The 27,085-nt window shown below is 40.7% G+C and overlaps 1 protein-coding gene across 2 annotated transcripts in view; it reads right to left on the bottom strand.

Moving 5' to 3' along the window:
* CERS6 (ceramide synthase 6) overlaps positions 1 to 27,085 on the bottom strand; it is a 317,644-nt gene that overhangs the window by 58,068 nt on the left and 232,491 nt on the right. For both annotated transcript variants that reach the window (XM_046019311.1, XM_046019312.1), the window contains exons 5-6: positions 21,797 to 21,847; positions 17,391 to 17,483 (exon numbers count right to left, since the gene is read on the bottom strand). In XM_046019311.1, the coding sequence (XP_045875267.1) occupies positions 17,391 to 17,483; positions 21,797 to 21,847 (144 nt within the window). The remainder of the gene's footprint in view (positions 1 to 17,390; positions 17,484 to 21,796; positions 21,848 to 27,085) is intronic.

The raw sequence follows: 27,085 nt of genomic DNA, 5'->3' as shown, positions 1-27,085 counted from the left end.
ACACCATACACAAAGATAAACTTTAAATGGATGAAAGACCTCAACTGAGACAGGAATCCATCAAAATCCTAGAGGGGAATAACAGCCACAGCAACTTCTTTCAAGACCTGTCTCCAAAGGCAAGGGAAACAAATGCGAAAATGAACTTTTGGGACTTCATCAAGGTCAAAAGCTTCTGCACAGCAAAGGAAACAGTCAACAAAACAAAGAGGCAAACCACAGAATGAGAGAAGATATTTGCAAATGACACTGTTGATAAAGGGTTGATATCTAAGATCTATAAAGAACTTCTCAAACTCAATACCCAAAAAAATAATCAAGTCAAAAAGTGGACAGAAGACAAGAACAGGCACTTCTCCAAAGAAGACATACACACGGCTAACAGACGCATGAAAAATGTTCATCATCATTAGCCATCAGGGAAATTCAAATCAAAACCACACTGAGATACCACATTACACCTGTTAGAATGGCAAAAATTGGGGCGCCTGGGTGGCTCAGTGGGTTAAAGCCTCTGCCTTTGGCTCAGGTCATGATCCCAGGGTCCTGGGATTGAGCCCCACATCGGGCTCTCTGCTCGGCAGGGAGCCTGCTTCCCTTCCTCTCTCTCTGCCTGCCTCTCTGCCTGCTTGTGATCTCTGTCTGTCAAATAAATAAATAAAATCTTTAAAAAAAAAAAGAATGGCAAAAATTGACAAGGCAAGAAACAACAAATGTCGGAGAGGTTATAGAGAAAGGGGAACCCTCTTACACTCTTGGTGGGAATGGAAGTTGATATAGCCACTTTGGAAAACAGTGTGGAGTTTCCTCAAAAAATTAAAAATAGAGCTACTCTATGACTCAGCAATTGCACTACTGGGCATTTACCCCAAAGATATAGATGTAGTAAGTAAAAAGAAGGGGCAAATGCACCCCAATGTTCAGAGCAGCAATGCCCACAATAGCCAAATTGTGGAAAGAGCCAAGATGCCCTTCAATAGACAAATGGATAAAGAAGATGTGGTCCTTATATATAATGGAATATTACTCAGGCATCAGAAAGGATGAATACCCACCATTTACATCAACATGGATGGAATTGGAGAAGATTATGCTGAGTGAAATAAGTCAAGCAGAGAAAGTCAATTATCATATAGTTTAATTTACTTGTGGAGCATAAGGAATAGCATGGAGGACATTAGGAGAAGGAAGGGAAAAATGAAGCAGGGGGGATCAGAGGGGGAGATGAACCATGAGACACTCTACACTATGGGAAACAAACCGAGGTTTTTAGAGGGGAGGGGGGCAGGGGGATGGGTGAACCTGGTGATGGGTATTAAGGAGGGCGTGGATTGCATGGGGCACTGGATGTTATACACAAACAATGAATCATGGAACACTACATCAAAAACTAATGATGTACTGTATGGTGACTAATATAACACAATGAAAAAATTTAAAAAATAAAGAGAAGACGTGAGATTTAAAAAAAAAGAATATGAAATATTTCTAAAGTACAAGGCAAAGAAAAGACTCTTCCTCTCAGATGCAAATGAAATGTATTAGCTTTCCTGAATTTAACAAATAAAATTAATATAATAAACTTATAATAGAAAATTACCTGATTAGAAATGAGGTGATTATCATCACATTGCCCATTTAACAAATTTTCAAATTCTCTAAGGGGTACAGACAGACAACACTATAAAAAAAATTTTTTTTTTTGAAAGAGACAGAGAACAGAGAGGGAGGGGCTAAGGGAGAGGGAGAGAGAATCTTAAGCAGGCTCGCTGCTCAGCATGGAGACTGACACAGGGCTTGATCTCAAAACTCTGATATATGACCTGAGCCAAATCAAGAGTTGGGTACTTAACTGACTGAGCCACCCAGGCAATCCAGCAACACTATAATTTAAAAATAATTTCATTGTATGGCAACTACAACAACAGTTCAAATCTCTCAGGTCTATTTGCTTTGTTTTGCTTTGTTTTAAATAGTTTATTTGAACCTTCAAGGTACTAGAAAGTTGTGTGACTTTTTACAGAATAACATGTTATTTTTCATAGAGATCAGTAACACTGTCTTCCTATCTCTTCATTTACCTTCATTCTGAGGGTAAAACTCAGAAATCTGGGGAGAAGCAAGTTGTGCAAGAAGTGGCAATGTGCTGGCAATGTGCAGGGGACAGCGGCCATGTAGGCTCATCTCCACCACAGCCCAAATGCACAGATGGAGACAGGAGGATCTCAGACACAACTTACATATGGCAAGAAAAACCACAGGTACTTTTTCCTTTGAGGGAATATGAAAAATAGGTTCTCAACCTGTGGCTATAGCTAAAGTCCTGATTAATAGCATGAATATAAAAATAAAAATAAAAATACATAAACATATATACATATGTGTGTGTGTGTATATATATATACATATATTCCTTTTAAAGAGCTAAGAAACAAGAGACTGAAAAACCATCTAGGTCTTGAGATGATGACTGAAGTAAAAGTATATTCACAGTTATTTACAGAAATCAGCTGATTCTGATTTGCCCCATATTAGGTAATTTGAGGAAAATTATACCTTTCTCTTACTCATGCATGGTGTGAAAAGTTCACAGAAGGTATTTAAAATGTCAGCTTTTGGGTATCTGCAGTCTTCCTCAATTTATTTGGCTATTTTATTTTTAACTGGCCTTGAATATTGGTGTACTATAAAGAGAACTGGTTAAATGTGCCATTAAAAAAAAAAAAGAAATTTAAGTAACAAGGCTCTTCAAAAACTGTGACTTGAATTCACTGTCATTCTCATGGAGAGCCTATGCATGTTAGGGTAAATATTCATGGGAAAATGTAGGATGAGATAAAGTGTGATTGATTTGAGAAATATTTGTTCAATTATAAAGTGGAGTAGTTCTGACAGAAATTATTCAGCTATCCCTTCTCTAAATTTCAATCTATGAATAAAACTTCATTTACACTAAATCTATAGTCACATTTATTTCAACACTTTTTTCCCAACAGACTAGATTTTTCTACCTTTGAACTAAACATATACAGACTGAGGTCTTTGTGGAAGAGAACTGTCGCATATGGACAGCATTCTTTTTTTTTTTTTTAAAGATTTTTTATTTATTTATTTGACAGACAGAAATCACAAGTAGGCAGGGAGACAGTCAGAGAGAGAGGAGGAAGCAGGCTCTCCGCGGAGCAGAGAGCCCGATGCGGGGCTCGATCCCAGAACCCTGGGATCATGACCTGAGCCGAAAGCAGAGGCTTTAACCCACTGAGCCACCCAGGCGCCCCTATGGACAGCATTCTAAAAACAAGTTGTGTGCCAAGAAATTGATTAAAGACATCCGAACTTACTATTGCTACTATCAAAATGTTTGAAATATATGTACTGATATAATTTAAATACCTCTACTAGCCATTCTCAAATCTGACATCCTAACTATTCAAAAAATACATACATCTAGGCTACTCTAGTTTAGAGCAGAGAATAGCACAATATGACCCTCAAGCCAAATCTGGTTCTCCATTTATTTTTGTAAATAAAGTTTTATTAGAACACTGTCACATTCATTTGTTTAGCCAATGGCTATCGCAGTCTTCTTCCTACAGCTGAGTGCTTGCAACAGAGACTGTGTGGCCTGCAAGTTTAAGATATTTACTACCTGCCCTTCACAGAAAAGTCTGATGGCCCTGAACTTAGAGCCCATCTAAGGACATATTTTGGGGAACTTAAGTCATGTTATCTGAGATGTGACAACTGCATAGTGTCATGTTCAACTGCATCACATTTTCTTCAGATAAAGGTTTATAAGAGATTTAATTTTCATAGCTGCTCAATAAGATATTACTCTTAATAATCAGTAAGTAATCAATAAGATATTACTCTTAAAATTCAGATAAACTAGAAAAAAAATTTTTGGCAGACATAGCTATTAAAATTCTCATGAAAAATTACAACAACTTCAAGAAAATTTGAAAATCAAGGAATTTTTTCACCAGTTTTTAAAACAAAAGCTGTCTGTCCGGAGGCAATATTACTTTCCCTACGGCTAGATGTACTATTACTTTATAGCTTCTAGGAACATACATAAAGTGAAATAAAGAACCGCCGTGTAAGCAGTGTTTACCCGATCTTTCTCCTGTGTAACATTTATGATACCATTTCAAGATCAAGAACTCATAATCTTGTCTCCTATGAATTATTTAGTTAATATTTAAACTTTAATTGATTTTATTACTATGGAAAGGATACAATAAAATTTTATTTCTACAACAGAAAATAGTAAGATAGTGCCACTAATTCCTTTCCAGTGTGCCTGGCCAGAGAGCAGAACATTAATTTGCAACTCTCTGGAGTCTTCCTCCACACTTTCCTTTCCTGTCAAAAGAATATTCTCCAAATACAACATGCTTTCAAGTGACATAGATATTTTTCTTAATTATATACATGTGTTTTTTTTCTCATTGAACTTTGGGTCTTCAGAAATTTTCATCACTGGTAGTTCTTGCCACATCCCAAGTACTTGGAGTTGGGGGCCTTTTATATACACCTTCTGGGCTCTGTTTAAATTATACTTGCCCACTCACACTAACTTGTATAGCTTTTAATGCTAGGAGGGTCACTTCTGGGAGATTTTAAATATACTCGTGATGCACAGGTTTCTGACTTTATTCTCTCTCCCTCTTTCAATTTCCCTGAGGACAGAAGCAATGGTATCAAGTAAACCCATTCATGCTGAAAACATCCAGAATGATCAGTAGGGGGCAGACTGTGCTCGAGTAAAATCAGAAACATCCCAGGACTCAAAAGTCATCACCTTCCTCTTTACTGCAAAGCCCTTGATACACAAAATGACAATGGCAATCAAAGACTCAATTTTGTGCTTTAGATGAAGATGAAAAATGTCTTCTTCAGGTCAACCAAGTCAGGATGATGCTGTAAGTTGTCAGAAGGGGTTCAGAGGAACGCTTACTGTTCCCATTGGCCTTATCTCTTGTCTTCTAACTCCTAGTCCCTCCAGCTGCTGGAGCTCCCCACTCTACTTCACAAATAGCCAGAACTCTGCCAGCAGAATTCACCTGTCAAGCTTCTTCTTGCCCCCATACAGGCTCCGATCGTGCAGTTTTCTTTTTTGTTATTATTGTTTGTTTTGTGGCTGGAACCCTGGTATATCTCTTCTCTTCTCCAAGACCACTCCATTTGGACTACCTGGTGAACTCCCATCTACCTTCCAATAAGGCCCATTAATTCTCGAGCTCCAAAGGCTTTGTCTGACACTGTGATTTAGTTACCTAAAGCAAGTACTATTAGAACTGCATTTTATAATGAAACCAAGGCACAGAAATGCAATGTAATTCTTCCAAAGTCACACAAAAGAACTGGCTAGAGCCAGACCTGAATTGGGTTGCATGTGACTCCACAGCCCATCTCTAACTACGTGGCAGACGGCTGCTCAGAAACAGATGTGAGAAATGAGGACTGTGAGGAAGGGAGTCCTAGAGAAAGGACACTTCTGACAACACACAGAAGTGAGAGACTAACAAATGGAACACAGTCCATATCCAGAAGGCAGGAAGAGAAAGGAATCAAGAGCAAAGATACAGAGTTAGCCATGAGTGGAAAGGGCACCTCTTCTTAGGAGACCAAAATTAAGGATGTGGGAGTTGGTCCATTGGTATTTATGCAGATAGAAACAGGGAATTTTGGAGTTGGAGAGAGAGTTAGAGCTATGATAAACAGGAGTGGGTGTTTTCCCAAGACCCAATGGGTGTTTTCCCAAGACATCAAGGATGACTTGAGAACAACTACTCAGAGGAAGCTGAACGACTGAACCTTCCCCATGAAAGTGGAACCTTCCAAGTGCCAATGGCAGGCACCTCCTGGGAGAGCGAGGAACTCCAGAGGCCCTGGATCTAAAGACCCAGAGCCCTAGACCAGCAGCATGGCGTAGATCCTGGGGTGTGGGTCTCCCTGCAGTGCAGCAATGCTACGGCCCTATGTGCCACAGGGGAAGAAGAGGCTCCTGGCCATCACCCCCTGCACTGTGGACAGCGGTACATGCTGCTGCCAAGCCTCACGACTTCCCAGTGCCTGGGTGTTGGGATGTGACAGCTAAAGAGGATTAAGAGCCCTCCCCTGGCAAGGCACTTGGGGAGTCTGAGTGCCAGAGGAAGCCACTAGTTAAGGCAGCCTTTGAATAAAATCCCATAAAATTGCCCCATAAAGCATACTCCTTTTCCAGGAGACAGTGTCCCATTGTTCTCTCTCCAGCCTGCACACAGCATTGGGTTGCAATGTTCTGATCACAGGTGGTAGCTTATTAAAATCAGCCGCCTCTTCTTCCCTTCTTCTCATGTGAAGACACAATAGTGAGAAAGGACAGGCGTAAAGCCCAAGAGTCTGGGATATGTGCCTCAGAACTTGGACGGCAAGGTGGTGCTACTCCAGTCAGACACAGGCACACAGGAGTGTGAAGGAGATGTCAAGTGGCCTGCCCAACTGTGATTCCAAGGAGCAGCTCTGAGGTGACACTGAGAGAGAATACCAGATCGCGCTCTACCCTTCTTGGGATCCTGGGTGTCCTCTGGCATGATTTGAGGTTTTTTTTTAAAAGATTTTATTTATTCATTTGCCAGAGAGAGAGAGTACAAGCAGGGAGAGGAGCAGGGAGAGGGAGAAGCAGGCTCTCTGCTGAGCAGGGAGCTGGATGTGGGACTCCATCCCACGACCCTGCGATCATGACCTGAATGGAAGGCAGACACTTAATGAACTAAAACACCCAGGGATCCCTAGCTTTTCAAACTAAGAAAGGGCACATTAATACCAGCTGGGGTCCTTGAAGCCCTAGCTCTAGAAAATACTTAAGTAATCTACGCCAGCAGTTCTTGCAGGTTTTGGTCTCAGAACACTTTTGTATTTTCAAAAATCACTGAGGACATCAAAAAGTGTTTGTTAATGCAAGCTATATCTCTTTAGCCTTTGTCACCTTAGACATTAAAACTGAGAAATTTGAAAAGCATTTATAAATTTAGGTAAAATCTATTACATGTTAATCAACATAAATATTTTCAGGAATTTTCCAAAATTTAACAATATTTTCCAAAATAATATTTTCCAAAATTTAAAAAAAACGGTGAGGACAGTGGCAGTGGCAAAGAGATTACTGCAAATCTCTTTGATGTCTGGATTAAGACAGGAGAGCTGGATTCTCTTCAACAGCTGATACATTCAAATTATTGCCCTAAGTTATTCTAGTTGAAGTATATAAAGAAAATCTAGCACCAAATAGCTGGAAAAGGGAGAAGTATCTTGACAGTCTTTTCACATAGTTATGAATATTTTTCTTTGATATTGTACCTGAATTTGACAAGTGGGATATTCTTAAAGGTTAGGTACAATGTAGAATCTAAAACCGTACCAATACCCTTTTCATATTCTTTTACATTTAATTCCTTTGGTTTGCCTTGACCTTTGAATGGATATTTTACTCATGTATGACTTTGTAGCATCACGCATTAGTCATCTGGAAAATATTGGTTCACTGAGTTATATTTTTAAAAACCACTTTTATCAATATCTCTACCAAACTCATCAGGTAAGTCTTTATGGATTGGGATGTTATCAAGGACAGGGGTCTTCCAAAAATCTAATTTTTGCTTGAAGGCTTGAGGGTTGTTTTTTTTTTTTTTGCATTAACATATAACGTATGTATATATATGCATATATACACATATATGTATGTATATAATAATTATTTGTTTCAGGGGTACAGGTCTCTGATTCATCTGTTTTACTTCACAGCGCTCACCATAGCACATACCCTCTTCAATGTCCATCACCCACCCACCCCACCCCTCCCACTCCCCTCCACTCCAGCAACCCTCAGTTTGTTTCCTGGGATTAAGAGTCTCTTATGGTTTGTCTTCCTCTCTGGTTTCCTCTTGTTTCATTTGCCCTCCCTTCCCCTATGATCCTGTCTTGTTTCTCAAATTCCTCCTATCAGTGAGATCATATGATAATTGTTGTTCTCTGATGGACTTATTTTGCTTAGCATGGAATACCCTCTAGTTCCATCCACATTGTTGCAAACGACACGTTTACATTTTTGAAGTCTGCATAATATTCCTGTGTGTGTGTGCATGTGTGTGCGTGCATGTGTGTGCATGTGTGTGCATGTGTGTGTATACACCACATCTTCTTTATCCATTCATCTGTTGATGGACATCTAGGCTCTTTCCATAGTTTGGCTATTGTGGACATTGCTGCTATAAACATTTGGGTGCATGTGCCCCTTTGGATCACTACATTTGTATCTTTAGGGTAAATACCCAGTAGTGCAATTGCTGGGTCATAGGGTAGCTCTATTTTCCACTTTTTGAGGAACCTCCATGCTGTTTTCCAAAGTGGATGCACCAGCTTGCATTCCTACCAATAGTATAGGAGGGTTCCCCTTTCTCCACATCCTCACCAACATCTGTTGTTTCCTGATTGGTTAATTTCAGCCATTCTGACTGGTGTGAATTGGGATCTCACTGTGGTTTTTATTTGTATTTCCCTGATGACAGCTTGAGTTTTATCATTGACAACAAATAATGCCAATTTTCTTCTTGAAACAGTTTGGCAAAGTTACTTTGTGCATTTTCAAAAAAAATGACTATCAAATATACAAGTTGGAATAACCACAGTTTGTCAGTAATTCCTCCAAGTAAAAATGAGATTTATGGCAGAAAAATAGCAGCTTGTTCAGCTCACAACACAAAGCAGTAGGTGCACATGATTTTTCTCAAGATACTATTGGACACTGTCAGGCAGCCAAAGTTCTTTACGCCTACTTTCCATTTTATCACACAAGATATTTTTAAGTGTATACTCAAGAATAGAGAGTAAATAAAATTAATACTTTTTAATGCTTCGCCGAGAACGTTTTTTACTGAAACTGACATTGTTTTTTCCTAAGCATGTAGCAGTGAAGAATATGACTACTAGTACCGTTTGGGGACGCTGCCTGCAACTTTGCCCACTAGACAAAGTTCTGGACTACGAGTATAATTTCAACACAGTCAGGAAGGCAAATGTCATCTTAGTATTATTATGGAAACAGTTTTCACCCTGCAGACCTCCATGGGTCCACAGATGACACTTTGAGAACCGCTGAGCTAGAAAAATGATTTCCCAAATCATTCAAGGAAAGGATAATTAGCCATATTATGAATAATAGTTGCACTAGTCAGGATAAATAAGATTCCATGTCAAAAACAAAGCCTTTAAAACCTCAGTGATTTAAAACAAAAGCTTGTTTCTTATACACTGCATGTCACCTTGGGTGGGGGTGGGGGCTGCTGGTACTTTGCTCACCGCAGTCACTCAGGGACCCAGGCTGATGGAGTAGCCCCCATCTCAGATGTTACCCATCACAATACTTTGGGGAAAAGAGACTCTAGAAGGTCTCACTGCTGATTAAATACTTCAAAGTGACTCAAGTCAATTCTGCTCCCAGCCTACCAGTCACCTGGCCCCACCCAACCGCAAAAGGGGACAAGGCTGAGAAGTACAATCCTACAAGTGCCTGGGGGTAGAGAGGGGTTAATATTTGGTGAACCAAGTTAATTCCCACAGTGATAGTTAACATTTATTGAGCATTTATTATGTGCCAGGCACTGTTCAAAGAGTATGTATTATTTATTGATGCTCACAAAACCCCCATGAGTCAGATTACATGAACCCCATTCTTTGGATCAGGAAACCAAAGAACAGAGAAGTAAAGTAACGTGCTCGAGGTCATTCCACATTAGGAGGGGTGCTGAGCAGGCAGATGGACTTCAGAGGCCAAGACTTTAACTTCTAAGCCAAAATGCCCAAAATTGTTCCCCGGCCTAGAACAAACTGAGAAAAATAATAACATTTTCATAAAGATAACTTTAAAGAACTGTCCTTTATCACAAGGTGTCCTTTCTCCTTTAAAATGTTAAAATTTCCCTTCCTTTATGAATTGAGGGTGATAAGTAGCAGGCGTTTTTAAAATCTCTTTATTAGGCAAAGTAAAATGTTGGCAACCTTGAGTTAATTCTTCTTTCTAATTATTTTTGCTAAATTTTAATTGACCAAAAATATAATAATTTGTGACCACTGGCTATGGGGGTTTTTGTTTGTTGGCTGGGTTTAGTGCTATGTGTTGATTCAACCAAATTTTGGTCATTATGTGCTAGTTAATGTTCTAAGCTCTATTCATCAAGCATTGTATCAGTTTTCATGGATATTACTTCATTTAATTCCATGCCATCCTGCTTCCTTACAAGGAAGATTATTGCATGTATTTTCTTTCACCTTAAAGCTAACTGAAACAGGAAAGATCTGGAGCCAGGCAAGCCCCTACTTGTAGTAACGGGCCAGTTACTCCCTACAAAAGTTACCAGAGGGCAAAACCAAGCGCATCAATAAGTTTCTTGCTAAACTTAATCATCATACCTTTCTCTGTTAGGAATTTTTTACAGGATGTAGTTTTTCTCTCAGGTTAAAGACCAAAAGAGCAACAAGCTGACTTCACCAGCTGGGCCCTGGAACTTGGCCATGGATGGTTTCCTACAAGGACTCCGAACACGAGCAGCGTTTATTGGCCAAGAGCCCAGGCTTTCAAGCCAAACAGCAGCTTAGTTAAATGGGACATAGGGCTTAGACATGAGCAAGCTGTTCCAAGCTCCAACACATTTATTAGTTTCTCTTGGAAAATTTAGATGTGCAGGAGAAACACTCATTGCGAACAGGTGCTAAAGAACAGAATTTTAATAAAAATTAAGCCTTGGGATATAAAAGATGTTTCCAATAATGCTGAATACTGAGAGTACACCTGTTGTTTTAATAAGATACCTTAATAATTTTGGGTTCACAGAAGGAGGAAGGAAAACAGGAAGGAAGGGAAGAAATGGAGGGAAGAAAGAAGAAAAAGGTAAGTAAGATAAAATTCTCAAAATATCATGGTAGCACATAATAGAATATCTAAATTATAAGTCCATTATACGAAATGACTATATCTGGGCCTGTCCTTTCCCTCTGGAAAGGTTAATAATAATATGTTTCATCACTCACCAAATAAGTACCAACCCTGGAAAGGATCAAGAGAGAGGCATTTGAAAACAGAGCAACTAAGAAAAAAAAAAAAGTTGGCAATACTAGGATACTGCTAGGGAAAAAGCGTTTATGAATGTAAAAGCCACTTTAGAAAGACTTATGAACTCATTAAGTCACAAAAAATGATTTCTAAACCTCACTTCAGTTATTGATTTTTAAGAGTCTGAGGCACGCGTTCATATTCAACATTTATAAATTCTGGCCCTTATTTGAAATGGCCATTCAAGTTCCTTGTCATTTAATAGGGGAACTAAAGAAACATTCTTTACAACTTTCTATTCAAACCCTGTGAAAAGCCCTCATCCTGTGTTGTTGATGGGTGTCTTCAGACAGCTCTATTTTATAGTGAGGAGGCAGGCTGTTGTTATAGGGTTCAGTTAATAGTTTGTAGGGATAATACAAGATAGGGAATGTATCTGGTGGCCAGGATATTGGACTAATCCTTGCTGATCCTCCAGGCACTAGCGCAATGGAGGGGGAACAATCAAGAACCTGCAGTGACAGTTAGCAAGATGCGAAGGAGAAACGCGAGAGCTGCAATTCACTAAAGAGAGATGGCAATGGGGGAAAAAAGCCTTCCTTGTTAAATCCTGTGCTGATTTGGAAAACAGTGTGGAGATTCCTTAAGAAATTAAAAACAGACCTTCCCTATGACCCTGCAATTTGTATCAACCCCAAAAGATACAAATGTAGTGAAAAGAAGGGCCACCTGTACCCCAATGTTCATAGCAGCAATGGCCACAGCCACCAAACTGTGGAGAGAACCAAGATGCCCTTCAACAGAAGAATGGATAAAGAAGATATGGTCCGTATATACAATGGAGTATTATGCCTCCACCAGAAAGGATGAATACTCAACTTTTATATCAACATGGACAGAACTGGAAGAGATTACGCTGAGTGGAATAAGTCAAGCAGAGAGAGTCAATTATCATGTGGTTTCATTTACTTGTGGAGCATTAGGTATAACATGGAGGACATTGGGAGTTGGAGAGAAGTGAGTTGGGGGAAATTGGAGGGGGAGACAGAGACAAACCACGAGAGACTGCAGACCCAGAAACAAACAGGGTTTTGGAGGGGAGGGGGTGGAGGGTTAGGTGAACTAGGTGATGGGTATTATGGAGAGTACATATTGCATGGAGCACTGGGTGTGGTGCATAAACAATGAATTTTGGAACACTGAAAAGAAATAAAATAAAATAAAATGGAAAAAAAATAAAAAATAAAATCTGTGCTGAGTACTACATAGGTCTGGCGGTGGCTAACTTCCCACTCTGTGCAAGGAAGAATAAACCAACTGCATCAGGAATGTCCAAAGGTACTCTGACCAGCTGAAGAAGGGAGAGGGGTCATGTGTCTAAAACAAGCTATTGGTGTTGACTAAGAAAAAAACAGAGATGTCATTGTGAAACACTGAAAATACGTACCGGCCTAAGATCAGTTCCACACACTTCACTGTAAAATCACCCTTCTTATACATAGGTGGTTTCCACATGGAGGCAAGATATATTTAAACCATACAATACACTTTCAACCCTAGAAAATCATCCCCTTATGATAGCTGTTAGCAAATGGTCACTTGACTTTAAACAATGAAGACTTTATGAGTCCTCTTGGCTCACTGAAAATACATGTTAAATGCACGCTGAGAAACTTCAAGCAAATGGAAGGGGTTTGGTGACTTTTGGTATGTAATGTCTCACTGGGATTAGGCTCCTGGGAGCTGAGTACAGTTATAGTCTTGCTTTTATTAATCTATTTGACTCTAGATGGCACAGCTAATTCTCAGTAAGCAAAAGAGAAACCACTAAAAATAGCAAAGAGCTGCAAAAGGGTTACTACTTCTAATGTCAGGAGCAAGGCAAGGCAAGGCAATACAGGAATTGCTTACATGTCTAATCTCAGAGCAAATCACAGAAACTCACTGGGTAAATTAGGGCTCTAATTCATTCCCACACAGCGCAACCTTGAAAAATTTACATAGACTCACTGTATATCAATTTTTCCAGCTACAAAATGGGAAGATATTCAACCCTCCTTTTTTTTTTTTTATGCAAGTTTTTTCTGTAGCTACCTGGAAAAAAGTGCTTCACAAAAGAAAACAAAATGCATATTACTCAGCCTTATAAAGGAAGGACATTCTGCACAGGCTACAGCACAGATGATACCGACGATATTATGCAAAGTGAGTTAAGTCAGCCACAAAATGACAAATATGGTACAATTCCACTTATATGAGGTACACAGAGACAGAGAGTGGAATGGTGGCAGTCAGGGGCCGGGGGAAGGGGACAACAGGGGAATTATTGATTAACAGGTACAGAGTTTCAGTTATGCAAGATGGAAAGAGTTCTGGAAACTGGTCGCATAACCATGTGAATATGTGGAAAGCTTCTGAACTGCACACTTCACATGGTTAAGGTACAATCTTTTATGGTTTATATGTCTACCACAGTTGAAGGTTTAAAAAAACAAAGGAGTAAAATGCACAATAAGCCTAGCACTGTGCCTAGCACAAGGACATGATCGGTCTACAAGTACTAAGGACAGGACTGAAGAAGGCTCTTCACGTAAGACAGATGAGATCTAATCTGACTGGCCTACCACCACTGGGGTATCTTTAAACATTTCCAGAAAGTGACCCAGTGTGGTACAATGAGGAAGGAACCACAAATGATTGTTGTCAATGAGTTATCTGCTCTGCCAAGCTCTAGCCCTCACAGGGACCATCCCCTTCTGAGAATCAAACAACAGACATCTCATACAGGCGGTGCAGCCACACAGGGTAAGGAAAGCCAACTTTGGGTCAGCCCAGAGAGCCTGTGTTGGGAGGAAAGGGGCAGGTATGCCCCTGGGGAAAAGGGCTGCAGGTAGTAGAGCCATGGGCTCATACATGTTCTTCTGCAGTTACCTGGATACCACGTGGTAACGCAGCAGCTTACTGATCTAACCAAGGAAGTTACACTGTTCCGGTCTTGCCCTCCTTGACAACACATAGTTCTGTTTGCAGAGGACTTTGGAAGGTATTCCATTAGTAAGTCAGAAGACATTCTGATGAGTCCGTTTACTCAGTCACCCTAAACTTTTTTTTTTAATGTCTTTTCAGCGTAACAGAATTCATTGTTTTTGCACCACACCCAGTGCTCCATGCAATACATGCCCTCCATAATACCCACCACCTGGCCCCCCCAACCTCCCACCCCCTGCCCCTTCAAAACCCTCAGGTTGTTTTTCAGAGTCCATAGTCTCTCATGGTTCATCTCCCCCTCCAACTTCCCTCAACTCCCTCTCCTCTCCATCTCCCCATGTCCTCTGTGTTATTTGTTATGCTCCACAAATAAGTGAAACCATATGATACTTGACTCTCTCTGCTTGACTTATTTCACTCAGCATAATCTCTTCCAGTCCCATCCATCTTGCTACAAAAGTTGGGTATTCATCCTTTCTGATGGAGGCATAATACTCCATAGTGTATATGTACCACATCTTCTTTATCCATTCATCTGTTGAAGGGCATCTTGGTTCTTTCCACAGTTTGGCGACCATGGCCATTGCTGCTATAAACATTGGGGTACAGATGGCTCTTCTTTTCACTACATCTGTATCTTTGGGGTAAATACTCAGCAGTGCAATTGCAGGGTCATAGGGAAGCTCTATTCTTAATTTCTTCAGGAATCTCCACACTGTTCTCCAAAGTGGCTGCACCAACTTGCATTCCCACCAACAGTGTAAGAGGGTTCCCCTTTCTCCACATCCTCTCCAACACACATTGTTTCCTGTCTTGCTAATTTTGGCCATTCTAACTGGTGTGAGGTGATATCTCAATGTGGTTTTAATTTGAATCTCCCTGATGGCTAGTGATGATGAACATTTTTCATGTGTCTGATAGCCATTTGTATGTCTTCATTGGAGAAGTGTCTGTTCATATCTTCTGCCCATTTTTTGATATGATTATCTGTTTTCTGTGTGTTGAGTTTGAGGGATTCTTTATAGATCCTGGATATCAACCTTTTGTCTGTACTGTCATTTGCAAATATCTTCTCCCATCCCGTGGGTTGCCTTTTTGTTTTGTTTACTGTTTCCTTTGCTGTGCAGAAGCTTTTGATCTTGATGAGTCCCAAAAGTTCATTTTTGCTTTTGTTTCCTTTGCCTTTGGAGACATATCTTGAAAGAAGCTGCTGTGGCTGATATTGAAGAGGTTACTGCCTATGTTCTCCTCTAGGATTCTGATGGATTCCTGTCTCACGTTGAGGTCTTTTATCCATTTCGACTTTATCTTTGTGTACAGTGTAAGAATGGTCAAGTTTCATTCTTATATGTAGAAGAATTTTTTTCCTGCTTTGTCGAAGATTATTTGACCATAGAGTTGAGGGTCCAAATCTGGGCTCTCTAGTCTGTTCCACTGGTCTATGTGTCTGTTTTTATGCCAGCACCATGCTGTCTTGGTGATCACAGCTTTGTAGTAAAGCTTGAAATCAGGTAACGTCACTCACCCTAAACTTACTGATCCCCATCACCAGCAGGTGCACTAATGGCCAGGGTACAAAGATAAACATATCTTGCTCTTTCGCCCTTCAAGTCTAGGGAAGGGACAGAGGCGGGCCACCAGGTCACAGTTCATTTAAGAATGTTATATTTTCATGATGTATTTTGAGGTTAGATAACTCTAATTAAGGAAAAACTCATTCATGGGGCTGGGACACTGAAAGCTTACTCTCTCTCAGGGGCTATAAATATAGTTAAAAAATAGAACGTGTACACATTGGGTGCTTGTAAACTAAACCCAAAGAAGGAGTGGTCAAAAATCCTGGAGGAATTGAATTAGCCTTCAAAGAAGAGATTACTTTAGACTAGGCTGGGTTTGGGAAGAGAGAAATAGGATATATTCTAGCCAAGGTAAGGTCTTATTTAAAAAAAAAAAGGTGCATGAAAAAAATTATGTGCGAACAGTGGTGAGAAGATACTCTGCTAGGACATATATGTGTGTCAGAGGGGGAGGCTGGAGGATGGTGATGAGACTGGAAAAGTAGCTTTGAATCATGTTGACTGGCTTTGTCCTGAAGGTTTTAGAAATATAACTTAGGTGGCAGGTAACCAAGAATGACTGTTTAGATAGGAGGACTATTTAAAAGGCTATTGCAACAGATTAAGCAAAAAAGTAGGGATGGCTCTAAGTAAATGTGTCCATGACATTAAGAGTTCAAATATAAGGAGAAGCAAAGAGGAGAGCAAAGGAAAACTCTAGCTTGTGTGACTTTCGGTTCCTGGAAGAACCAAAAGACTAGGGGATGATCATGTCTTCAGCTAGAAATACTTTGCATGTAAAATTCAGTTTCCTCATTCACAAAATGAGGATAAACAATAAATGATTCAACTGGATCTTGGAGTTGATGGGAAGATTAAATGAGAAAATAAATACAAAGAACATATTATTACTTATGCCTAGATTTGTGGAAGTATGGACCTGGAGGGAACCCAAGGCTGAAGAGAAACGTTTAGGAGCTCTTGGTACATGAGTTATGGTTGGTAATGCTGAAAGATAGAAACTGATCATCCCGGAGATGATGTCCTGTCATCTAGGACTAGACCCTGCACAGATGAGCGCATGAGGCCCTGGGCTGTGGGGCCCCGAAGACGACTTTGAAGGAATGATCCAAATACGGGAGTCTGGAGAAAATGGTGTGATGGAAAAATTACAAGTAGTAGCTAGCCAGAAGCGCCTACTCTTCCCAGAAGCTGGTAGGAGGAGAGCTGGAAGGGGTAGGTTTGAACGCTGAGGAGTTCAAGGCACCCATGGCAAAAGCCAGTCCAGTGAGGGGGACGGGTGGAGGCTGACCACAGTCCAGGGAGCCAAGTTGTATTTTCATGATGTATTTGGATGTTGGATAATTCTAATTAAGAAAAAATTCATTCATGGGGCTGGGACACTGAGAATTTACTCTCTCCCAAGGGCTACAAATACAATTTTTCTTCTTTATTTAATCTGAAGAACAGAGGGCTTTGTGAATCAGACAGAGAGAAATTGCTGCTGTTTGGATTCAGTGGTATATTTTTTCACAGAGAAGAGAACACCAGTTTGGAGGAAGGAGGGAAGAGCCGATGTGAAAAAAACATAAAGCCCCACAAGCAAAATAAGGACCTCTCTGTGGTAACGTAGAAAACAGGACTACGCTAGCCCTGGCAGAGAACAGGAATGAGCGCCTTTGAGACTCGACACCCATCTGCCAGGGGCCACCCAGCACATATCTGCAAGCATTTCACAGCCCAACCACTCTTACCTTTCTTTTGATATCCGTGAACTGGGAAAACATTAAAGACCAATAAAACGACAGCTCCAGGATATAATAGTAGTGAAGGTCAGTTGTGAGTGGCTGAGGATCAAAGAAAAAAAGGAAAGATTAATAGTTAATAGGAAACCAATTTGTGTCCCCGGCATCTCAAGCTCAGGGCTGCAAAGGGACACGGTCTTACGCCTCCATGAATCCCAGCCCCATTCTCTGTGTGGAGAGGAAGGGCTTTGAAGCATGCCTCTAATCTGCAGCTTGATGGCCTTAAGTTTTGTTTCAGCCCCAACCAAAAGAGTGTCAGAAGAAGGAACATTTGGTACCCAATTCACTATTTATTTTAACAATAAGATTTACAGTTCCTTTGATACAAGTATCTGTAAGATTCCTTGGGCAACCTGGAAAAAACACCAAACAAACAACAAACAACAACAACAACAACAACAAAACCAACCACATACACAAAAAGAGTAACTCTGGAAAGTGCTGTGAAATTCCATAGTACAGGGGCAATGGAGGTAGGTGTCAGAAACTGGGGTGTCAGATGGGTCATCGAGGCAGAGTTTCAAGTTCTGCATTAGTCAGAGCTTTCTCGGTATTAGGAAATGTTCCATACGTTGTAAATATCAAAAAAAAGGTAACTCAAAAATATTTATTAAAAGACACAGGGAAAAGGAGGCTGCCAAGAAATACCAGGCTAGGCCCCAGCCAGGAAATCTGAGACCAACTCTCGGCTGCATAGCTCAGTAGGTATAAAATCTGGGCCTTAATTTACTTATTGTCAAATGGAGGTGACCCCTGCTCTATCTGCCTCAGAGGTCCAGGAATGGGGAGGGGCTCAGGGAGGCAGCAGAAGTCAGGAATATTTATTGTATTTACTAAGCTATAACGAAATATCTTACTTTACCAGAAGACCTTTGAAATGCATCATCTCCAAACTACCCACAATGTAACAGTATATACAGTAACTACGATTGAAAATTCAATGCTCTGTGAATTAATAGCAGCATAACAAATGACTTTCATGAGAAGCTGACACTCGCTTAACTACTAAGTCTACCAGCGTTACGCACTGGCACTAAAGAAAACAGTTGTCCCTCCCACTGACCTTTGGCAACAGTGAGGGGACAGGATGCTGTCCCACCAGAGATCCCCAAGCTCTGAGAGACAATGAGTATCAGTATGTTTATCAAACTCAGCACCACCCCAGGGAGCATATATTTTCCACTGAATTGTCCTTTTAAAAATTTGCAGGCAGTAAATAGCAGTAAGGGATGGGTATTCAGGTCAGACACATGGCAGCAATGAATCTAGAAAATAGGGCACTGGCTTTAGGACCTTTGAAGCCAAGGTTAAATTTTCAGTTTTAATGCGATTTCCTGCACCACCACCTGGGAAAAGCCATGGAGGGCTAGGAAGACAAGTGAGAGCACATCTAGAAACCACTGAGTTCGTAAGAGCATCGCATTACAGAACTGCCACATTCAGGGAGCGCTCTGCAGCTGACCAGGCTTACCTGCATGTTAATTTCTTTGACTCTCATAAAAATCCTACAGAATTAGTACCATCATTTTCTAGATGGTACAGTTGACTGGCAATTGCCAGCAGTTGGTTTGGGTTGAAAGGTCACTCACGGGTCTTCCAGGTAGTGAGGCTCTGTGACTACCGTGTTAGGGCTTCTCATTCCCAACTTGGGCTCTTTATGGCAAACTAAACAGGCCCAACTAAGGCTACTTTCCATTATTTTAAACTTAAAATATACACATGTATATAAAAATCATCATATAATAAGTTGCATATATACTAATACACAAGAAGCAGTATGCCTTTAATAAAATTGCAACAGACCACTACTCTCAACTAAATATATGTCCAGTGGTTTTTTTTTTTTTTTAAGATTTTATTTATCTGACAGGCAGAGATCACAAGTAGGCAGAGAGGCAGGCAGAGAGAGAGGAAGCAGGCTCCCTGCTGAGCAGAGAGCCCGATGCGGGGCTCGATCCCAGGACCCTGAGATCATGACCTGAGCCGAAGGCAGTGGCTTAACCCACTGAGCCACCCAGGCGCCCCTATGTCCAGTTATTTAATATACATGTTAAAGACATAATAAATATGCTTCATGAGCATGATCTGTCTTTAAAAGTACCCTTAAGGCCTGAGACTGACTCTGAAGTGTAATCTATATACTTATGGAGACATAGCTACCAATAACGCACTCCAATTACACACATAATAATTACATGCTTTTTCCCCCACACACATACAAAAATAAAGAGCTGATTTTTTTTTAAAATTAGAATACAGAGTTTATCAAAGATGACACTGTTCCTATGAGAGATCATGAACTGGTCCTAGATTTGGGGGGCTAAATGTCAAATTATACATTTATAAGCAAGGATGTCTTAGCAGAAGACAATCTTGATCTGAATCCCCACACACAGTATCTTTCCTTCTATGCTAATGATGTTTCTTATTTTTACTTTATTATTGTTATCATTTTTTTAAAGACTTTATTATTTGAGAGAGAGAGAGCAGAGTGAGAGCGAAAGTGAGTGAGAGAGAGTGACAGAGAGAGAGAGAGAATGAGAGCAGGGGGAAGGACAGAGGTAGAAGCAGGCTCCCCACTGAGCAAGGAGCCCAAAATGGGACTCAATCCCAGGACCTGGGGATCATGACCCGAGCCAAAGGCAGATGCTTAACCGACTGAGCCACCTAGGCAACCCCGTTTTATTATTTTTTAAAGATTTATTTTAGTTTATTTTATTTTTAAGTAATCTCTATAAGCAACGTGGGACTCAAACTTACAACCCCGAAATCAAGAGTAATGTGCTCTACCAGCTGAGTCAGGCAGGCACCCCAATGTTTCTTATTTTTAAACATAACTATCAGACCTTCAAATTTTCATGTTAAATCTCTAGTTTTGTCTATGAAACAGTCAGCAACTACAGTTTTGGGCCACTGCCCCAGCAACTAATTATCTCAGAAAAAAACCAATTCCTTAGCTCTAGCCATAAATGTGAAAGTTATTTCAGATTACATCATCATTATAAAGAGTGGGTATTAACATTTCATGTGATGTTTGTCTCAATGGTGTCCATAGGACAGAATTACCTCACAAATGCAGTGCATTGGAGCAGCTGCCACCTCCCCATGTGAGTTATGGTTTCTAGAAGGTTCTAGATATATAAGTAGAATTCTAGATATATTTGGATTTTTCCACTCAATATGCTATTATAGGACACAAAGAGAGGTGTAATACAATATCTCAAGTAGGTAAGATAGTGAAACAGCAGTGGAGCCCGAGAATTGCAGTTGAGCACAGCAAGTGATTGGTTTCAATGTTGCTTTAGTCTCTGTTAGAAAGCCGGGAATGCTCAACCTTCTCTAACCAGGTCATATTGCTTGTTTACATTCTTTTCCAATCTGAAGAAATTACATGAAAGAGATGGAAATGCAAGCTGGAATTCCATTTCAATGCGTCCCTAGCCCTGATCCAGCCCAAGGAGTTTCCAAACTGGTCCCTAGCCAGTTGCAACACAGAGAATGACAGAGAAGATACAGAGCATGCTTGCTCCCCAGTAACTTTAAACATACCTAAATGACCAAATATCTCTAAAAAGACAACCCAAGGAATGGAAGGAAGTTAAAGTAAAAAATCCAAGGTGCCTATCATAATGTATATCTATTTTATCACCAAAATACTTTGCTGCATTTGACTTTCTTATGTAATAAATTCCAAATAACTAGAAATTCCATAAAATTTTCAGTTAAATTACAAGAAAAGACCCAACTATGGTATTCAGATAGTAACTGATCTGAGGGATGCAACACATGCTAATATTATTGAATTCATGGACAGAGGCAAAGGTATGTTGGAAGCAGGGATCTGAAATGCTCCCTTTCTGGGGTATAATTTTCATCTCATTGCTGCTGATGATTTTAAGTCTAGTATAATCATACAAGCCCATTTTTCCAAGCTCAAGAAAATGGTACTTGATATACGTATTTAGAGGTTGCTCATAAGCCACAGAGTGGCCTCAACTCTACCTGTCTGCCACAGTCCTACACTTGAACTTTGCCCACTCGCTGTCCAGATAGACGCTTGCTGGTTTCAGGTCTTCAGGCTTTCTGTGGTAATTAGACAAAGATCAGCTGTTAGAAGCAGGAATCACCCAGCTATCGAACTGACTGTATCTCACTCTTCAGCAAATGCACCTTCCAGCTTATTCCACTTGATAAAGCAATTGAGCTTTGATTCGGAACTTCACCGAGAAGACAAGCTACTTCCCTTAAGGAGGCTAAGTCTGCATCAAGCAGCAGGAGTGGAGGCAGGGGCCTAAAACCATGAACCTGACCTAAGGAAGATCCCCCGTGCGTGTAAAGATGTAACATCTCCTTACCTGATAGGGGTAGTTGTACCAGCAGTGCCTTGTATTCCACAACCAGGGGGTCTGAAAAAAATGACAAACACAGTTTACATGTTTTGGAAACGAAGCAGGATAAGAGATGTTTATGACAGATTCTTGTCCCCAGTATTTGGGATTTCAGTAATCTACCTGTATGAGAACTGAAGAACGTTAACTAGAATTAGGATATTAAAGCAATTAATATTCCATTATACATGCTCTCTGGGTAATCTTCTGAACTCAACTGGTAGTGATGTAGGAAAGACAGGTGTCAAAGCCAATGGCCAAGAAAGATTCTTGAGATGTCTTTGGTGCAAAAAGGCGGTTTTATTAAAGCATGGAGATAGGCCCCATGGGCAGGAAGAGCTGCACCGGGATCATGAGGAGAGGCTGATTATATACTTTCAAGTTGGAAGGGGGTTTGGGATAGCATGAGTCTCTCGGGAATTTTGGAAGCAAGGTTTCCAGGACTTTGAGGGCACTAGCTATTGTTGGGAAAAGGTCATTTATTACTGTCTAATAAAACCTTAGGGGGCACCTGGGTGGCTCAGTGGGTTAAGCCTCTGTCTTTGGCTCGCGTCATGATCCCGGGGTCCTGGGCTTGAGCCCCACATTAGGCTCTCTGCTCAGCAGGGAGCCTGCTTCCCCCTATCTCTCTGCCTGCCTCTTTGCCTACTTGTGATCTCTGTCAAATAAAATAAATAAAATCTTAAAAAACAAACAAAAAAACCGTAGACATGAGACCCTTCAGATGTGTATCGGTGGATCATATGTTTGAGGGGTAACTGCCAACACAAGGAAGTTTCCGAAAGAATTTTTATATGTTAAAGTAGGCTTACAGGATCCTGGGGCAGGGGCGAACTGGGCCAGGACTGCCTTTTGCCCTTAGCAAAGTAAACATTGAGGCGGTTGAGTCCCTAGAGGAATGTCACTCTGCCTGTTTCAAGGACATGTCAATGGGCAGTAGGTAGTAAGGAAACTTAATATCTTTTCTTCTGCCTTTGTTTTCCACATCAGTAGCATGTCAGGCTACTTCTGTAAGAGAGTCCCTGCTAGTATTTTTTGTATTTTACTGGTCACATGGACATTTTCCTACTATGTACCCAGCTTCTGCAGCAGAGCCTTTTAGGGGGTCTCACTTAGACCAGATGCAAATCATCAATCTCACTATTATCAATAAACAATGCTGACGGTGCAAACTACTCTGAAACTCCTCCAACCCAATGTCGCAAAGCAACATTATCTATCAAACCTTTCATGCGTTGCTGACCAGAGGTTAAGTAACAGGCAGGTATACTGATTTCAGTAGACCCGCCCAGACTAAATCCAGGCCCCAGGGAATTCACCCTCACAGCACACTCCACCTCCCAGCTCATGGTCAAGGTCTTTTAAAGACAAAACAATCATTCTTAATTTGACAGCAATCACTTGCCTGACAACACTGTAAAATCAAATAAAACAGCGAAGGGTACACACGGATTCCAAACATTTATAGAAAGCAGGAAGAGACTGGGCTAGATTTAAACAGGCTGCTGAACAATCCAAGGATACCAGCACAAACGCTCTCGTATTACTGTATTATTCACTTTATAATTCGTTTGTATCTCTGACCTAAAGTTATCAGCATTTCGAGGCATACATCTACATACATTTGGGATACATCTGTATGTTTCTTAGTAAAAGATCACCCATCCTTAACGTGGTCCATGTTTATGCATCTCAAAATGATAACATTATCATTGAAAGATTTCGTGTCAGCTGTCCTTAAAAGGACCTAACCTCCTTCCTCACCTTGTCCCAGACTCAGATTAAAAGTTGCCGCTGTCTGCAGTAGAATAAGGTCCTTGTCTCCCTAAGAGCCATGTGTACTGTCACCCATCATCCTTGTCAGCCCCTCACCAATGAGGATGAAGATGACATTAGTTAATATTTGCTCAGACAGCCCTGCATCCACACTTTTATTTATTTTTTTTTAGGGTTTTTCCCCATGATCTATTCTTTATTTAACCAACTAAATAGCTGTTGAGCTCAAGACTGGGCTCTTGCACATGAACTCCTTTTATCCTGACAAGAGCTCGTTGTATTTCCTTCATTTTATACAGAGGTAAAATAAGGTCCTGAGTTGGAAATAACTCTCCAGGTTAAATGCTAGGCAGTCCCTGAGCTGAAAATCAAACTGACTCGCCGGTCTCAAACCCAAACTGTGCCCCCGCCTCTGAGTCTAGTAAAAACGGAACCAGGCCTCGGTTTAGGGAATCAGACTGAGGTAAAAAGCCACTCTTTGCCCTAAACCATTCTCCTTTTATTAAAGCATTATTGATTCACCTCTGTTTCCCTGGCTTTGCCACTGGCCATACACATGGAGTAATCTCACCGCATGTAACATCCTGGGTGCCTGAGGTGTGTGCCTGTCTCCTCCCTTTCTCTCGCCTATAACATTGATGTCTATTACTGATCTACCTCAGAGTACTTGTGAGGCCCAAATGAGAGAGCATGTATAAAAATACTTTGGAGGCTTTCAAAGTTCAATGTGTTGTCATCACATATAAACACATGCCCTTTGAGGAAGACACAGAAAATAATGAAAGGAAGATGTGGTCCATATACACAATGGAGTATTATGCCTCCATCAGAAAGGACGAATACCCAACTTTTATAGCAACATGGACGGGACTGGAAGAAATTATGCTGAGCGAAATAAGTCAAGCAGAGAGAGTCAAGTATCATATGGTCTCACTTATTTGTGGAGCATAACAAATAACATGGAGGACATGGGGAGATGGAGAGGAGAGGGAGTTGAGGGAAACTGGAAGGGGAGATGAACCATGAGAGACTATGGACTCTGAAAAACAACCAGAGGGTTATGAAGGGGCAGCGGGGGGGGGGGGGGGGGGTGGGAGGTTGAGGAACCAGGTGGTGGGTAATAGGGAGGGCACGTACTGCATGGAGCACTGGGTGTGATGCCAAAACAATGAACACTGTTATGCTGTAAATAAGCAAATAAAAATAAATAAATAAATAAATAAATTTCACACACCAAAAAAAGAAAATAATGAAAAATAATGTTTTCATTTTCATCACTATTAACATTTCACCTACAGCCCACTTTGGGTCTTTGGGTCTTTTCTTCTATTTAATACAGATATAACCATACATAAATTTGTTGGGGGCGATTCTTTTAATTTATTTTTTATTAACATATGATCTATTATTTGCCCCAGGGGTATAGGTCTGTGAATCATCAGTCTTACACAATTCACAGCACTCACATACCCTCCCCAATGTCCACCCAGTCACCCTATTCCTCCCCCTCTACCCCACGGTAACCCTCAGTTTGTTTCCTGAGATTAAGAGTCCCTTTTGGTTTGTCTCCTTCCGGATTGCATCTTGTTTCATTTTTTGCCTCTCTACCCGCAACGACCCCCTGCCCTGCCTCTCAAATTCCTCATATCAGAGAGATCACATGATAATTGCCTTTCTCTGATTGACTTATTTCACTTAGCATATTTATTTTTAATCAATAAATTAAACACATGTACATAATTTTTAAATGTGGGCATGACATACCAAAATCTATTTTAAAGTATAGTACAAATGTTAGGTTTTACCCTTTTTTCTGATAAAGCTGTTTAGTATTTCGACAATTAGTTGAAAGTCCCAGCGGTTGGCAGGAAAGGTATATCCTATGCACATGTTTACGCCCCCAGCACCTACCCAAGCTGACAGTTCAGCATTCATTTACTGAATGCTAATGAAAAGGAATACAGAACCAAGCTGACGTACAGAACTAAACGCAAGGCCTATGACAAACCATGTAGCATTTTCCTGAACTGATCAGTCCCAAGCCTCCAGGGCATGTGTGAGCTTGCCTCTGAAGTGGGAATCTCTCCCACTGCGGCTACTCCTTCCAGTGAAAGAAAGGAGAACAAAGGTCTGACTCCTAGTGACCTAGAAAAATCCATTATTTAGAACTTTCCTTCCTCTGTGAGTTTCTTGGCTTCTCTGGCTTTTTCCCTCACACGCAGGCTGTTCTGTGTGCCTCAGATGTGCACCACCTAGACCTGTTTCTGTTACGTGCTGAAACTTGACCCACCTGCACGAATACCGGATGAGACCTGGTTTCTCAGTGGACCCCGCCCATGTGAGACAGGAACGAATGAAATCTCGTGGATTTGAGGGACTACCAGGGTCCCAGTTCAGCCAGCAGGCTTATTTGTCAAACAACTGAATGAGAAGTTCTTTCACATGTGACGCAAGCTCACACATACCTCTCACTTTGACAACATAAGGTATGAATATCACCTTCTATACACATACCACATTTTTCTAGGATCTCATGTTATGTGCCTCCCCAACCCTATGAGACAGGTAGAACAAATACAAATCTTATCTTTCTCAAGTACGGATTAGAAAACTTAAGTCCATGGGAAGGTGATTTTCCTAATTTTTTATAGTTCAACACTGGTATATGAATCTGAATTAGTTGCTTATAATATATTAGGTATAACTTCTTTTACTTGAATTGATATCATGAAGCTATCTTTTCTTATAATCAATTTAACAGTTTTTCCCTTTTCCATATTTCTGGGAATCTTTTCAGTTTTTACCTTTCAGTTTCCATACTACCTCTCATGAGGATGGATCAATCAAAAATCATGGAGGCTTCGTCCAAGTCTTTTGGACCCTAATGTAAACTACAGATTTTGTGTGATTGTCTGTGTGGGTTGATCAAGTGTAGTACATGGACTGGTCTGCAGGGAGATTTGATCACAGGGACGGGCTATGCATATGTGGGGAGCAGGTGTATATGGATAGGGACTTCAGGAGGTAATTAAGGTTAAACGAAATCATGAGGATAAGATCATAATCCTGAAAGGACTGGTGGCCTTATAAGAAGAAGAGGTGAGATCTCTCTTCCTCTTTCTCCCTCATGCTCAGAAGAAAGGCCATGTGATGACAGCAGTGAGAAGATGACCATCAGGAAGATAGGCAAGCCGAAAGAGAGCCCTCACCAGAAGCCCTCACCCTCACCCTGCTACACCTTGATCTGGACCTTCCAACCTCCAGAAGTGTGAGAAATAAATAACCGTTGTTTAAGCTACCTAGTTTATGCTACTCTGTTATGACAGCCATAACAGAGTATGGCTCTAAGCATCTAAGGACAATTCTTTATAAACGTCCTTAAAAGTTATTAAACGCCACATCAACTAATTTCAAATTCAGACGACTCATGAAACATCTGAACAAAACTGAGACAGACCACAATGCTGTGGGTAAGAAATG

The sequence above is a fragment of the Meles meles genome, chromosome 9 (genome assembly GCF_922984935.1).
Source record: "Meles meles chromosome 9, mMelMel3.1 paternal haplotype, whole genome shotgun sequence".
Taxonomy (NCBI): Eukaryota; Metazoa; Chordata; class Mammalia; order Carnivora; family Mustelidae; genus Meles; species Meles meles.
This window is presented reverse-complemented; position numbering and strand designations above follow the sequence as displayed.